The sequence below is a fragment of the Denticeps clupeoides genome, chromosome 3, assembly GCF_900700375.1.
Source record: "Denticeps clupeoides chromosome 3, fDenClu1.1, whole genome shotgun sequence".
In the NCBI taxonomy this organism is placed as follows: Eukaryota; Metazoa; Chordata; class Actinopteri; order Clupeiformes; family Denticipitidae; genus Denticeps; species Denticeps clupeoides.
This window is the reverse complement of record NC_041709.1, coordinates 8,545,300-8,559,556: the sequence shown is the minus strand read 5'-3', so window position 1 is coordinate 8,559,556 and position 14,257 is coordinate 8,545,300. Positions and strand designations below refer to the sequence as shown.

The following is a 14,257-nucleotide window of genomic DNA, read 5'->3' as shown; positions in this document are numbered from 1 at the left end:
CCGATTAAAAAACGGCAAACTGTACAGCTGCTGCTCAACCATTTTCCCAGGGGGTCCTGCTTCTGAAAGGCTCTATAGTTTAAACTGGGGGATTTGTTGGACAGCTTCAGTTTTTGTGTGTTTTGTACACAAGCTGTGACACGACGACAAAAAAAAAGTTAAATGGCTTTTAAAGGATTACAACAACAACAAGCCACAAAGAGAATCCGATTTCTTATGTTGCATTTCCTGCCTGAGATTAAAGGTGACAGCTGTGTCACTTTATCAGAATGCAGTGGTGCTTTAATTGGAGAGATAGAACGGTTCTTGTGGAAAGTAGATAAAGCCCGGAACTGACAGTGTAGCAACAGGACAGCAGCAGGCTGCCCCATCTCTCGTTTCAGCACGAAACATATATTCGGGTGAGGCTGTTAACATGACCCTTGCATGATCTAACAGAACCTTCATAGCTAACTCCCTATCAACACAGTCACTTCGAAAGTTGAGTGAAAGTGATTGTCACATGTGACACAGCGCAGCACAGCATCCATTGCACACAGTGAAGTGTGGTCTCAGGGGTTTTAACCATGAAATGCGCCCCGGGGGAGCAGCGTGTGGGGAGTCCCCGGGACAGTACCTTGCTAAAGAGGACCTTAATGGCACCTTGCAACCTTTCTGCATTTGGACCTGCAACCCTGCTTCCTGACCCGCTAGGCCACCACTGCTGCACCTACTTATTTATAGGTCCTGAATATTTTAAATTATAGAGCAAAACTGGACTGGAGACAGGACTTCCCTGGTTCTGAATTTATTTATGTATTTTTCTGTTTAGCTGTCTTGTCACAGTCATCACATATTAGTTCTTGAACAATGTGTCCACATTTTTGATAGAAAACAATAGTTTTGTCCACAAAAATAACATGAAATTGATCAAAACCTTTAATTAATCAAATGACTGTGATATCTGGAAATGGCTATTAAAAAATTGAAAATCAGCATAAATGTAGAGCATTAGTGGTGAAGGAGATATTACACTTAAAACAAAGGTGAGCATGTACTGTTATGTATCTGTTGAGAAATCAGTAAGTATGCATGGTAGGTTTATGGCAATATGTTTTCATAAAGATACAGGACCAGACAGTGGGTAGATTTGCCCAAAACAAGGTCAACACATGAACTGATAGTTCTTAGTTTGGACCATATTCTTAAATTAGACACAAAACTAGGTCTTTAAAAGCAGAATAGTCTATTGATGCAACTTTTACTGTAGGACTCATTTGTCTCTAACAGGGTTTAGGGAAGAAAATGCTGAATTGTAAAACAACTCAAATTTCTAGATTCCTGAAGGACTCATCCAAATCCCCCAGAGGTGTTCAGGTATTGAAATTCGCTGCAAACACAGCGCCTTAAGTCCTGCTGGCTGTCTCACACAGAGAATTGGATTCTAAATATATTTTGTCATCTGGCTGTGTACCTAATGTAAATTGTATGCAAATGGTTTTGTATTACATTATTCTGACTTTAATTTTTCCAAAGGATGAGCGGAATGCTTTCAACTAAAAATGACCCAGTTAGCTAACCAATAAGGCATTCGCATTATGTATTCATATATTCAAATAGAGGAAACAGTGGCGTTAGATTGCTTCACCTCCTCTTTTAGGTCAATCTGTTCCAAAAGTTTGTGTTATTACGCTGCAGAAAGGGGAGAGACTGGGGTGTTGTTCATTACTGCAAGAGATGAGAAAGGAACTGTAAAGATGTCGCGCAATAGAATTTTTTGTTGTTGACGATTGGACAAATTGTTAATAACAACGATGGCAGGGGGCAGTGGTGGTCTAAGGGGTTAAGGAAGCGGTCAGAAGGTTGCCGGTTCAAATCTGCCAAAGTGCTACTGAGGTGCCACTGAGCAAAGCACCGTCCCCACACACTGCTCCCGGTGCGCCTGTCATGGCTGCCAACCGCTCACCAGCACAGGGTGATGGGTTAAAAGCAGAGGACTCATTTCATTGTGTGCACCGTGTCCTGTGTATCACAATGACAATCACTTCACTTTCACTTTCATGGATGCCTACCATTCCCCCTAAAACTCTTGGCATACCAACAGGCACCCACCATTTACAATGAAGCTGAAGGAGGATAAGGTTCTATCCAGTCCGGAAGACAGTGCAGCACCGTCCCAGTGTTCTCACTCGTGTGTTTTCAATGTATTCTCAATCGCTTTCTCCCTCCGGTTTTATTTTCCCTTTTTACCTAACTTGACCCTTCCTTTAATGTTTACAGCTCCATTAGCAAACTGCTCCGGTATCATCACCCACAGGCTTTATCTGCGAGCAGCAGAACTCTGTCCACCCACTTCACAGAGCACTTGAGGAATTATGACTTGCATAATGCAGTGAACATGGGCAATTGACGACGCACAAAAGCTGCTGCAAACATTTAGCAGAAGTATCTGCATCTGGCAGGCAAATATCTGGCCCCGTCATAGCATGTACAAAGCCTATGAAAATGCCTTTTCAACCATCCGTAATGAATACTGACTGCTTTAAGAGACGTACAGTTATCCATATGCTGTGGGGAATCATTTTCATCTGCAGCTTGGACCAGACAGCACTATCCTGTCAGCGCCAATTACCAACACTGTTCTTTAATACGTGAGGACGTTCGACAAACTGTCAGCTAGATTCTCATTCATTACACAAAGGCTAATTCGCAGTCAAAATAATTATCAGTGCCTGGTTTAACGTTGGTGGACTACCAATGTTACCAAAGGCTCTCTGCAGCAGTCGCTTTCTAACCTGCTAATTGTCCCTCTGTTTGGTTGGCAACAGAGCGCTGGTGGTCATAGCATAAGCTCGGGCTTTTGGGCTCTGGGAGTTCCGCAGTTCCAGGGCTTGTTTGTGTGTACTCAGTTCTGACGTGGTTGAAATTCACTGTGCCAGCCTGCTGTTCTCTCCCCGTTCCTGTTCCCACTCCCATCTGTGTCTCCCTTCGCATCCAAGGACAGAGTCACCCATGAGGGAGAAAAAAAACAGTGGCAGTGGGTGTGCAAAACAGGCCTGGTCCGATTGTCATTGTCTCTGCATTAAATGCGGTGGTGCTAGGAGCAACAACAACAATTGGCCCAGAAGTTGGGCCTTTTTGGAATGTAGTAGCAACGCTGATGGAAGAGAACACAAACAAAAGAAGATTGATTTAAGCCCAGGGGGTGATGTTCAGTCCATGCATCCCTCAAGCCGTACGTGAGTCATCGTATGGTCCGTGTTAATATTGTTTTGTGCGCTTCTTAGCTGTAGATTACGGAGCCACTTAAAAAGAGCGGCGAGAGGCCGTGGTGCCAAGCTGGAGGTGACGCTGAACAAAGCTCTACTGAACCAGCTGCAAATTGTCAGTCTACAAGCAAAGCCCAAGGACAGGATGTTGTCACTTAACAACATTTTAGTAAAAAAAAAAAAAAAAAGATGCATACATTCATGGGATGTTGCATCACAGGGATATGAGAATATTTCACTTACAAGAGCAGAAATTGTTGTAGGTAGCAGTTCGGAACTAGAATTCATGAAATACCATAGGAATTTGCAACGCTTTATGCATAATGAAGCTTTTACTCTTTTGAACAGTGCTGCTGCAATAATGGTCACCGCTGCTCGCACACATCTGCAGGGCTGAAATTGATTTAAATGAAAACTATACACTCACAATTCTGCAGGTAATGAGCTTGGCATTAATGTCTTATTGACTCTCGGATACTGGCATGTACTGCCAGGCCGTGTTAGTGCTCTGATGTACATTATGAAATTATGCAATATCAGATCTTATTAAAATTAAACACACGCAGAGGACAAAAATAAATGCGTAAACGTGGTTAGCAAGAATAATTACATTTTCTTTTGGGCTGTTCCCAATATCTTCATTGAAATTTGCTCTACTAGAGTGGATAAGATCTCAGATTTAATTAACATTTGTGTGTCCTTATGCATATAAAACACCAGAAAATATGTACAGGGTTATCAATCACACCCTATGAATATCTGAATGCATTTGATGCATGATGTGTGTGCATGTTTTTTTTTATCTGTGTATTAATGTGTATGTGTGAGTGAGCAAGAGAGTCCAAGAGAGATGGGGGGAAAACGCATATGAGAAACAGATTTGCTTCTGACATGAAGAGTAGATTCCATGTATTCAGTGTTCCTCCCTCTCCTGACCTCTGTCCCAGTTATGTAGTCTGTAAATACCCCAGAAAATGAGAAATGTCATAAAGTAGGTTGTGGATCTTTCCTAAATCCTCATCTGCTCGCGGCCCTATAGGACTCTCTGACAGGTCGCTGTTTCCTGGCAGACTTCACAGACCTGAAGGTGAAGAATCTTTGGATACTGCCACACTCCAGTCTCCAAGCATGTGCTTGTTTACTACCTGTATTTTCTGCCACTAATTCTAATCTCCATTGCCTGGAGATGTGAGGAGCTCAAATGCCATCTGGTTTGGGTTTTCTGGCCAACTCCTACGAAGCAGGAGCAGGTGCACCAAAAAAAAACATATTTTCTCTCTCAACACTGAGTCCTGCCTTTTTGAATTGTCTATTTCTAATGAAAGCATCATTGTGGAGGGAGCACAGCAGACGTATTGTACGATTCGTAGCATAGCTATGAGTCACCTTAATCAGGCAACTTTTTCAAAGGCTGAACACACCTCTCAGGATGATCAAACAATTTTGTAATGTACGTGGTGGTAAGGGGCCAGAGCCTCTGAGCACTAATTGCTCAGGTGTTTATTTCCAATCTCACTGCTGAAAGCACATGGCTAAATTTAAAGTTGACCATTTTATAGTGACCATCATAGTTCTTAATCGATTCAAGTGAAAAACACTTTCAGAATAAAAAAGCATATTCAGTCTCACTGCAGGAGGGTTTTCTCTCTCTCGCTGTGTGTGTACTTTTATGTGCATGCTGTAAAGAAAAAAATATGAAAATACCTCTTGCACTAGCCAAAGTTTACATGCAGTTGCAAATGGAGAAAAGTAACCTCTTCAGTCCACTCGGACCCTCCCCTACTATCTACCCCTCTCCACCCAAATTCAACATTTACATAACTGCAGTGGTACATACCCACAACAGTGAGAACCAAAAACTTCCAAACTTCAATTTGCTCATAAACAGAAATTGTAAAATATGAAGAGCACACCTAAATTACAGTCTGTAATGGTAATACCAAATGTTCCCAATGAATATTACATGAAACTTGTTCTAACCAAGACAGTAAAACCATACAGCTGTAATATTGACTAGGGATTTCTAATGTAAAGTTTTGAGTTTACTGAGTCAACTTACTATTGATCTGAAGAAGTTAGAATTTATAAATATATGTTTTTGGAAAGTGCTAAGATTTCTTTTGTGTGGATATCCTGCATTGTAGAGATAGGGGATTAAAAAACAGGGCTGTGAACTCTGCTCCACTAAACTGAAAAAAGACAATGAACCAAGGTAAGGGCTTAAAACCACCACAGACAACTGATAACCCAGGTGCATGTTTGGCTCAATTTCCGTCTACTGGTCTAGCAATCTGGCAGGAGTTAAGAAGAAATGGATACTGACGCTTATCTGTGCTGCGACAAACACACACATCACCCGGTAATGAGATAATGAGTGGGACAGATGGGGAAGGTGGTTAAATGTTACGCAGCCATTAGCCGCTTCTGGCACTCACCCGTCCCTCTCTGCCTCCTTCTTCTCCAGGTCCTGAATAACGTCCAGCAGCACCTTGATGGTGTTCTGGCTGGTCTCCAACACTCCCTCCAGGCTATGGAGCTGAGATTGTAGGCTGCCGATGTCATACAGTGGACCGTTGGGGCCCAGGAGCTTCTCTTTAGCCCTTGCCAGGTCCAGTTTGCATTTCGCCCCAGACATAAGGCCTCCCAGCAACTCCTGCACCTGCTTAAGCGTATCTGCCTGGCCTGCACTTGGGCCAGTAGTGGGGGGATGTGACTGCTGTTGACTCCGCTGGCTGCTTGAGGTACGAGCACAATGCTGGGGGGTGCAGGCCTTGGTCTGGGAACCAAAGATGGCTCTCTGAGCACCCAGAGCGGCAGCTTTGATTGTGGCCTGAGCATTGTTTTTCGGGGGAAGGCATGGCACCACTACTCCACTAGTTCCACTGCAATGAAGGCCAGAAGCCCCCACATCAGATGTTAGCGGTCCATTTCCCACCTTCTTCTCCTTCTCACCCTCCTCGGACTCTGCCTTAGGGAGCGGAGGTTGACGGGCCTGTCCTGATGTGGAGATCCCTTCTTTGCGAGGCGTGTATGGAGGTGGTGGAGGAGGAGGAGGTGGGAGTATCCTGTCCTGAGTGGAGTATGGGGCTTGAGGAGGTGAGGGGATAGCTCTGGGTGGGGAGACATAGGGGGGCATAGGGTAAACACAAGATAACCCCACAGGAGGTGTTGCCAGGTTACCAGTTTGACGAGAAACTGTACTTGGGGACATGGTCTGGGCAGGAATGGGGCAGTGAGGGATCATATTATGAGGAGAGGAACAGACTGGTATGGACTGAGGAGGATCAATGTAAGGGGGCAGAGTCTTTTGGGGGGTGACACAGGATGGAGTCAGCTTTGTTCCAGAGACAGAGCCTGGCAGGATCTGATTTAGAGCTGAACCTGCTGCAACAATTTTTACTTGGTTGGCACAGGATAGTACTGCCTGTACATCAGGGGGACAAGGTGATGCCATGCTTGTCTCTGGAATGCAAGGTGGCAAGGTTTGTATTGAAGCCTTGGAGAATGGCGCTGTCTGTGAGGCAGCAGGGCACAATGGCGCAATATTTTCATAAGTGTTGCAGGATGCTACAGTTGGCGCTGAGGGTGTAAAAAACACCATTGATTGTGCAGGAATCTTTGAACATAGCATACTCTGTGTAGATGCTATTGTTTGTATTGGTGCAGAACAGGGTGTCATTGTTTGCGTAATAGTCTTACAAATTGGAAGAGTTTGTACAGGAGATTTACAAGTTGGCACTGGAAGTGTAGCAGTCTTACAAGATGACACAGTTTGTGGAAATGAATTGGAAGATGGTGCTGATTGTGTACAGATCTTAGATGATGGCACAGTTTCTGCAGGGGACTTAGAAAATGGTATCATCTTAGAAGAAACCATTTGCTTAAGGTCTTTTGATGATTGCACAGTTTGTGTTAGGGTTTTACTAGATGGCAAAGGCTGTGTTGGGGTCTTAAATGTGGCCACATTTTGCGTACAAGTGGCAGAAGGTGGTACGGCCTGTGTAACAGCAGGACCAATGACTGTAGACTTGGAAGGAGTTTGTACAGGAATCTTACACGTCTTCACAGATTGTGTGGGAGATTTACATGATGGCCCAGGTAGTTTGGTAGTCTTACAAGATGGGAGAGATTGCTTCATATTGTTGCAGACTGCTTCTGAGCTAGTTGTTTGAACTGGTGTTGCATAAGAAGACTCTCCCCCCAGACAGCTGCAGGAGTCAGTGTTCAATTGAGATGGAATTTGTGGTATGGATACATGGGAAGGCATATTGGTACTATGTGAAGTTTGGGAAAGAGAAGCAGTAGTAGAGGAAATGCCAGCTAAATCGAGGGCACAACTTCTGTGTTTGGTAGATGATGCTGAGCTGTGAGCGAGTGGTGCAGTGTGTGAAGAAGAGCAACAAGGTGACACATTTTGCAATGGGGAGCTACTGGGTGTCACATTTTGCGTTAGACCATCACCAGAGGTTAAAGCTTTTGATGGAGAAACAGTGGGAGATTCAGGCTTTCCAGGATCACTCACTGCTCGGCTCAAACCCCTCCTCCGGCCTCTAGGCCTGCCTGAGCAAGCTTTAGAGGCAGCTGTGGGGCAGGAGAATGGTATCTCACTCAGATCGCATGTGGACAGGTCATCTCTGGTACACAGACCAGGAGGCTGATGGACCAGGGCATGTGATAATGTAGAGCATTTGTCTTCCTGTGATGGTTTGTTGGGTTCACAACATGGTTTGGTGACAATGAGCAGATCGTCCTCCTCAGTGTCCTGGCTGGCCTTAACAGAGTCAATAAGGCTCTGACTGCGAGAGGCAGACAAATTGGGGGGCTTCTGCAGACTTGGTGATGTTTGGATCGCTGTACTCATACAGGGCTGACGGGGGAAAGGCAAGGTGAGGGAGCAAGGTCGTGGGGATGCCCAGGACCTCCGCGTGGGGCCAGGCGTCAGCGGGTGAGGTGGTGCTCTTTTCAGAAATGCTGTTACAGCACCAATTGTCCCCTCCATGTCCCCTCGAACTGCACCCACCAGTGATGGGCCATTACCAATCCCATCCTTCCAGCTGGAAGTCGGAGTAGGGGTCCTTGTGGGGTGAGGGCTGCCACTATCGAGTTTATCCTTAGGGTCCTCCCCATCTTCCAGGTCCTTGAAGCGTACCTGCTGGGTGCGGTTGCGTCGTCTCTTGAGGCGGCTCTCAATATCTGGAGAGTTGCGGTTAAGCAGTACTGAACGCACTGTCATGGTGGCAGGCGTTTTCTCTGGGTTGCCATTGCTGTGGCTGTGGGCAGTGGGCAGGCTGTTGGGCTCCTTGCTCACCATGTCTCCAGTGGCTCCCTGGATCCTCCACATTAATGGCAGGCACTTCAAAGGAAGTCCTGGACCAGAGGCAGTCAGCTAGTGAATGTGTGTACAAACTGACTTAATCTCCAATGTGACAATGACAATGTGAAGCCAGAATGACTGATGTGTAAAAAGCTTCAGTCCCATCACATAACAGATTTGGGTTACAGCTTTATGTGATTTTGTTTGTCGTTATGGTGATAATGTGCATGATTGACAGGGCACTGAGAGGGTACCCCTGAGACCAGTCGCTCTCAGCAGTCTGTGTGACTGGTCTTGTCCTCTGGTCACATGACTGTGTGTATGTGTAAATCTGGGTGTTTGTGAGAGTGTGTGTGTGTGTTGCCAAGTAATCTAATCAGAGCAAAATGCTGTATTAGAACGCTGCGTTCTGAGACAGTGCAGGATGTGACACATCCTGAGCTTCTGTCCCATGAGTCTGATGGAAACAAACAGGAACGTCACAGTGCGGCTCAACAGTGGCCACGGCCTCTCTCACACACACAATAGTTCCAAGGGCTGATTGGTGCAGAGCAGGGCAGTGTGGCACGGGGACCGACAAATGACTCGCTGGACTGTTGCATGGCTCCAAATGATCCTTACGGGAAAGAAAAAGAACAAAAAAGAACAGCAGAAAGAACAATGAAATCTTTATGGAGCCCTGCTATCACAAGAGATGTGCAGCGCCTGCACTTAGCACCCATCACACCTAAAAATATCCCTTGCAGTGAAATCTTTCAGTCGGGGTTTTATGCGCAAAGGTGTGCTGGCACCTGGCTCGTCCTACTTTCCACCCCTGACCCTTTCAGCACTCCTCCCTTCTGACACCACTGGGAGAGCGATTCCCCATGATGCTGCCACTTGCTCTCTTGTTTTTTCACTCCCACACTCTCTTTCACTTCCCCTCCTTTATTCCTTTTTTGTTGCTTGCAGGTTTTCACCTCCCCCTCGTCTGCTGGGAGAACTGGAATGCCTGCAGAGAAAGAGAGAGAAAAGGAGAGACGGATTTTGATTGCCTCTTTCTAATTTTTATGGCACTTGCACTCATAAAAGATGACACAAACACACAATTATGAAATCGATGCTTATGGATTTTTTTAGGTCATTAGAAACCAACAATGTACTGTACAAGTCAACAAAAACAAATTAGTAATCTTAGCTGTGTTCTACCTTTGTCATGTAATTATGATACTACATACAGTCACATATAATTTTACACATAATATATATATGTGTGTGTGTGTGTGTGTTTTCATAGTATTTTAGCACATGGTTCCTATAGAGTGTGTCCTCGACATCCTTTCCCAAATGGCATAACATTCACATGCTGTGCAATATATCACTTTTCTCACTCTTGAAAGTAATGGCATGACAACACTCCAGAATTAATTATAGATTTTTGTGTCTGTTTATTTTTCCATTAGATGATTAGATTTCCCAAAATTCTTTCATCAATGCGGTGTGAAAAACCGTATCCAAAAAATTCTAATAAGCATTATCATCCCAACCCTACATGAAGCATTGCTCATAAATAATGACATTCAGAATTAAAAATGTAAGGAAATTTGAAATTCGAACTACCTTTTCATAGGTATGGATATATAGCACATCTCTGAGCCTGGTGATGAACTCATTTGCGTCTCCAGGGCAGAGAGAGCATTCAGGTGCGGGGGCAGATACTGACAGGCCTAATTAACTTGGCAGTCATTAAGCACAGCCATCAGGCAAGCAGAGGCGTTGGTATGGCGGCAGATCACCACGGGGACCTCCTGGCTCCCCCACCACACAGCCACTTTTCACAGGGCATTGCCTCCCCTTGGAACATGGCTAATGCTGCGGTTTGTTACCATGCTGCTCATACATTAAGATATCGGTTATATGAATACGTGGTAGCTTATGGACTGGCAGCATTTCCATTTTGCCCTGCACATTACAAAAAAATGATGTAACCTAACAGCTGGGTGTCCGAACTCTGATGGTGTGACGGCTAAATCGTTAGCATGCCCTTGCCCCCAAGCAAAGGTTATGTTATTTCCACACTTATGTAACGTATGAAATAAATTTACAAAGAATGTGCCGTTGTTATTTAACAGATTGTGTACAGAAACCAACAGTTTGTCCACACAATGGCGTTCTGTCCAGGAAAAGCCTTCAGGACCTGAACTGAATACCGACCTGCCCGACCTGCAGTACAAAATACATTTGAATGTCACAACATAGTCATTATGTGAAGGCATAATTCAGCATGACAAGGATAGATGTTGTTTGAGGACAGAAAGGGTAATAATCTGCTAACTGAAAAACTAGCTGCTAGCGGGAAAAGCACATCTGATTCTTCTGTGTGATAAAACTAAGGTCGATCAAAGACAGTGGCAACCGCACACAAACACTCTCACAAACAATTTCTGATTTGGGAATCTACAGGCCACAAAGCACACATTACCATTTCCAGCAGAGGTTTAGCTCTGTAATCAAGCCTGCATCGATCCCAGTCCCACAGAACAAATAGTTCTGCTTATTATGGCAATTAATTTAGGCCACTCCCACTTAGCCTTTGTCTAATGGAGTTCCAGAAACAAATTCTAGTACTGTTAATAAGCTGGCGTCTTCAGCCTTACCACTGCATTCATCACTATAGGTAATATAAGCATGAAAAGTCAAAATCTCATAATCAGTACAGGTCTGCAACACATTTTGCGTTGAGATGATTTATCATTCATCTCCCAAAAGAACCTCTGTAAACAAGTGCACAGCCAAGCAGAAATTAATACCTGAAAGCAATCACAAGCTTTGCCAATGCCTCCGTTGCTGAACGCATGCTAACAGGAAGTGTTTGTCACACTGGCCACGTTGAATGAAGACCACTAACGGACTGGTGTAATAAAAGTGTGCAATTCTTCCAGGACAGTGACACTTCACGGCCGTGTGTATATGAAAGCTAATGGAAATAGCTGACAATTAACTGGTCTTCATTCTCACCACTGGCCTCAATCGCGTATGACTTGTTCCACTACAAACAAAATTATTTATTCATTGTTTAAGACCTAAATCAGAAGGAGAATTTGCACATTGCTTCATAGTTTGGACCTGTTTTGAAGGGAAATTTGAATTTATTTAAAATTCAAAGGTCACAAAACCCGCTGAGCTTTACACCAGAGGATGACAACAATCAGGACAAAATCAGTGGTTGGCAGCAGTGATGTGTCAATGAACCGCTGCCTGCAATGCAGCCTCAGGATTTATCACTATATGTACAATTGCTGTGTCACCAAGATCAGCACCACAGACAGCTCCTCCACAATTAATATATACGACTATATTGGGGGGGGAAATACCATAACTATGTCGATAATCATGCTACTGATCATTAATTCTAAAATTTTATTCTGATTATTGTTATTCTTGGGCAAGACACTGCAAAGCAAGGGAGGGAGGAGGGTGTGAGCCAACTGTATGGGTGAAGGCTACAACGCCCCAGCAGACGTTCCTGGGGTTCCTTTTGGAATCTGAGAGTGTCCAGCAGACCGCCTCTTCTGCCTGACACCCCACCCACCAGCTGGTATGGCCTGGGTAGTGACGCTGCCATGCCCACAACATACTCCTTAGTATTCAGCCGCCTTGCCTCCGATGCAGATTGTTTTCATCTGTGTTTCACTGTGCTAATGACAGTGCATGTTTGTGTGTGTGAGTGCGTTCTGTGAGTAAAGACCAAAAGTGATTGGACCTCTGCTTCTTTTTTAGCACATCCAACGGTGGTTATAACTACTGCACTGACATATCCAATGCACTGCACTGAAATATCCAATATTTTATATATCACATTCTGATTCGAGACCTGATTCTAAATAAAATGCATGCGCAGTTTAACCAGACACACGGTTTTTGTGTCACCAAGCATTCAGAAACATCTTCAAAACATGTTATTCCAGGAAAGTCAATATGATGATCAATTAGGCTATTAGTCATACATCTGCCCCAGGAGATTTAGTTCATGTATGGGTAGCAAGTGTCATTTTGATGCCTATTAAATCATGAAAATAACTCTGTTAATATAGAAATGTGATTATCTGCACAAAAATTTGAATTCCTGTATGCCAGTGCAGATAGAGGATGCGCTCATTCACATAAATACAGAACAAACAAAATTAATGGTGAATACAGCCAGTAACCATTAGTATCCAACTGATTTTACAAACACTGTAAACAGCAGTGGCTCTGGCTTGTAAGTGAGCTTGTCGTGTTTTGGCTGTTGGTGCAGGAATTCATCGCCTTGCTGAATTCTGCTGTCCATAGTGCTTCTGTCCTCATCAATGACCTGTCTCCCTTTGTCCCTGCTGACAGCATCAGGAAGAGTAAAGTCCCCTGCTCTCAAATGCAAGGCAGGTGACATTTGTGCCTCTTTGTTATGGATCTATGAGTCTGCTGGATTACAGTCCATGAGAGAGATTTTAACGTGTCCCTTTTAACACGTTTTCAGCACATTAAGGCAGTTGTCTGTACGTTGATACACAATATAGCACAGCGCTCAGTGCACACTGCACAACTATATTTGTCCTCTGCATTTAACCATCACCTTCAGTGACCAGTGGAGATGGTACCTTGCTCAATGGTACCTCTGTGGCACCTTGACAATTGCGGATTTGAACCCACATCCCTTCGGTTACATGTTCGCTTCCTTACCCATTAGTCCACAAGTATTGCAATTAATTTCCATTAGATTATTAATTTCCCAAAAGTCTTTCATCAATGCAATGTGAAAAAACACCATTAAAATTAATCCGGTCTTGCAGTAAATACAGAAAAATTTACATTTTACATTTACAGCATTTACCAGACGCCCTTATCCAGAGCGACTTACAATCAGTAGTTACAGGGACGGTCCCCCCTGAAGCAACTCAGGGTCAAGTGTCTTGCTCAGGGACGCAATGGTAGTAAGTGGGGTTCGAACCTGGGTCTTCTGGTTCATAGGCGAGTGTGTTACCCACTAGGCTACTACCACCCCTAGAACCAAATACTTAAAAGGCCAATAAAAGCCCACCATGTAGTCAATACATGCACAAAACTGTCTGTTGCCATATAAAAAACACTTAACGGATGGAACCAACATTGACAACCAGTCAAGGTAGGAACACAAAGCATTTATCATATATAAAGAAAAACACATTGAAGGAACATTATTTCAGAATTGAAGAATGTTTGTCCCTCTTTTGAGCATCAACAATTGATTTGGCTTTGTTGAATGACACACTGACACATTGTGGCAACATGCAGTGTTCAGTCTTTGACTTTTCAGTAAAAATCTATTCAAAGGTTCTAGAATGTCCTCAGTGCCATTATTAGACAGAATCTCAAAATAATCTCATAACAAATGGTTGAAAAAGGTTGGCACAAACACAGAAGAACGCATGATAGTTCTGTGGACAAAAGAAATAACTATTATTCGGGTGGTAATAATGTTGGTCTGCCTAGTGGTCTGCCTAGTGGTCTGCTGGTGTCTAGTAAAGTGAAGTAAAGTACAGTAAAGTGGTCAGTGGTGGACAGTAACAAAGTAAATGTAGTTTGTAACTGTATTTTAACTCCGGTACATTCCATTGTCAAATACCACTACCACTACTTTTTCCAAAGGCAGTTGTTTTTACATTTAAAAATCTAACCTTTGACCTGTTACATCAAAACT

At 43.9% G+C, this 14,257-nt stretch overlaps 1 protein-coding gene across 2 annotated transcripts in view; it reads right to left on the bottom strand.

Annotated features, from left to right (window-relative positions):
• LOC114786926 (flocculation protein FLO11) overlaps positions 1 to 14,257 on the bottom strand; it is a 53,471-nt gene that overhangs the window by 30,073 nt on the left and 9,141 nt on the right. The window contains exons 1-2 of one of the 2 annotated variants that reach the window (XM_028974522.1): positions 10,162 to 10,321; positions 5,684 to 9,553 (exon numbers count right to left, since the gene is read on the bottom strand). In XM_028974522.1, the coding sequence (XP_028830355.1) occupies positions 5,684 to 8,589 (2,906 nt within the window). In that variant the 5' untranslated portion in view covers positions 8,590 to 9,553; positions 10,162 to 10,321. Of the gene's footprint in view, positions 1 to 5,683; positions 9,554 to 10,161; positions 10,322 to 14,257 lie in introns of those variants that run through there. The other variant, XM_028974521.1, reaches the window with a different exon arrangement.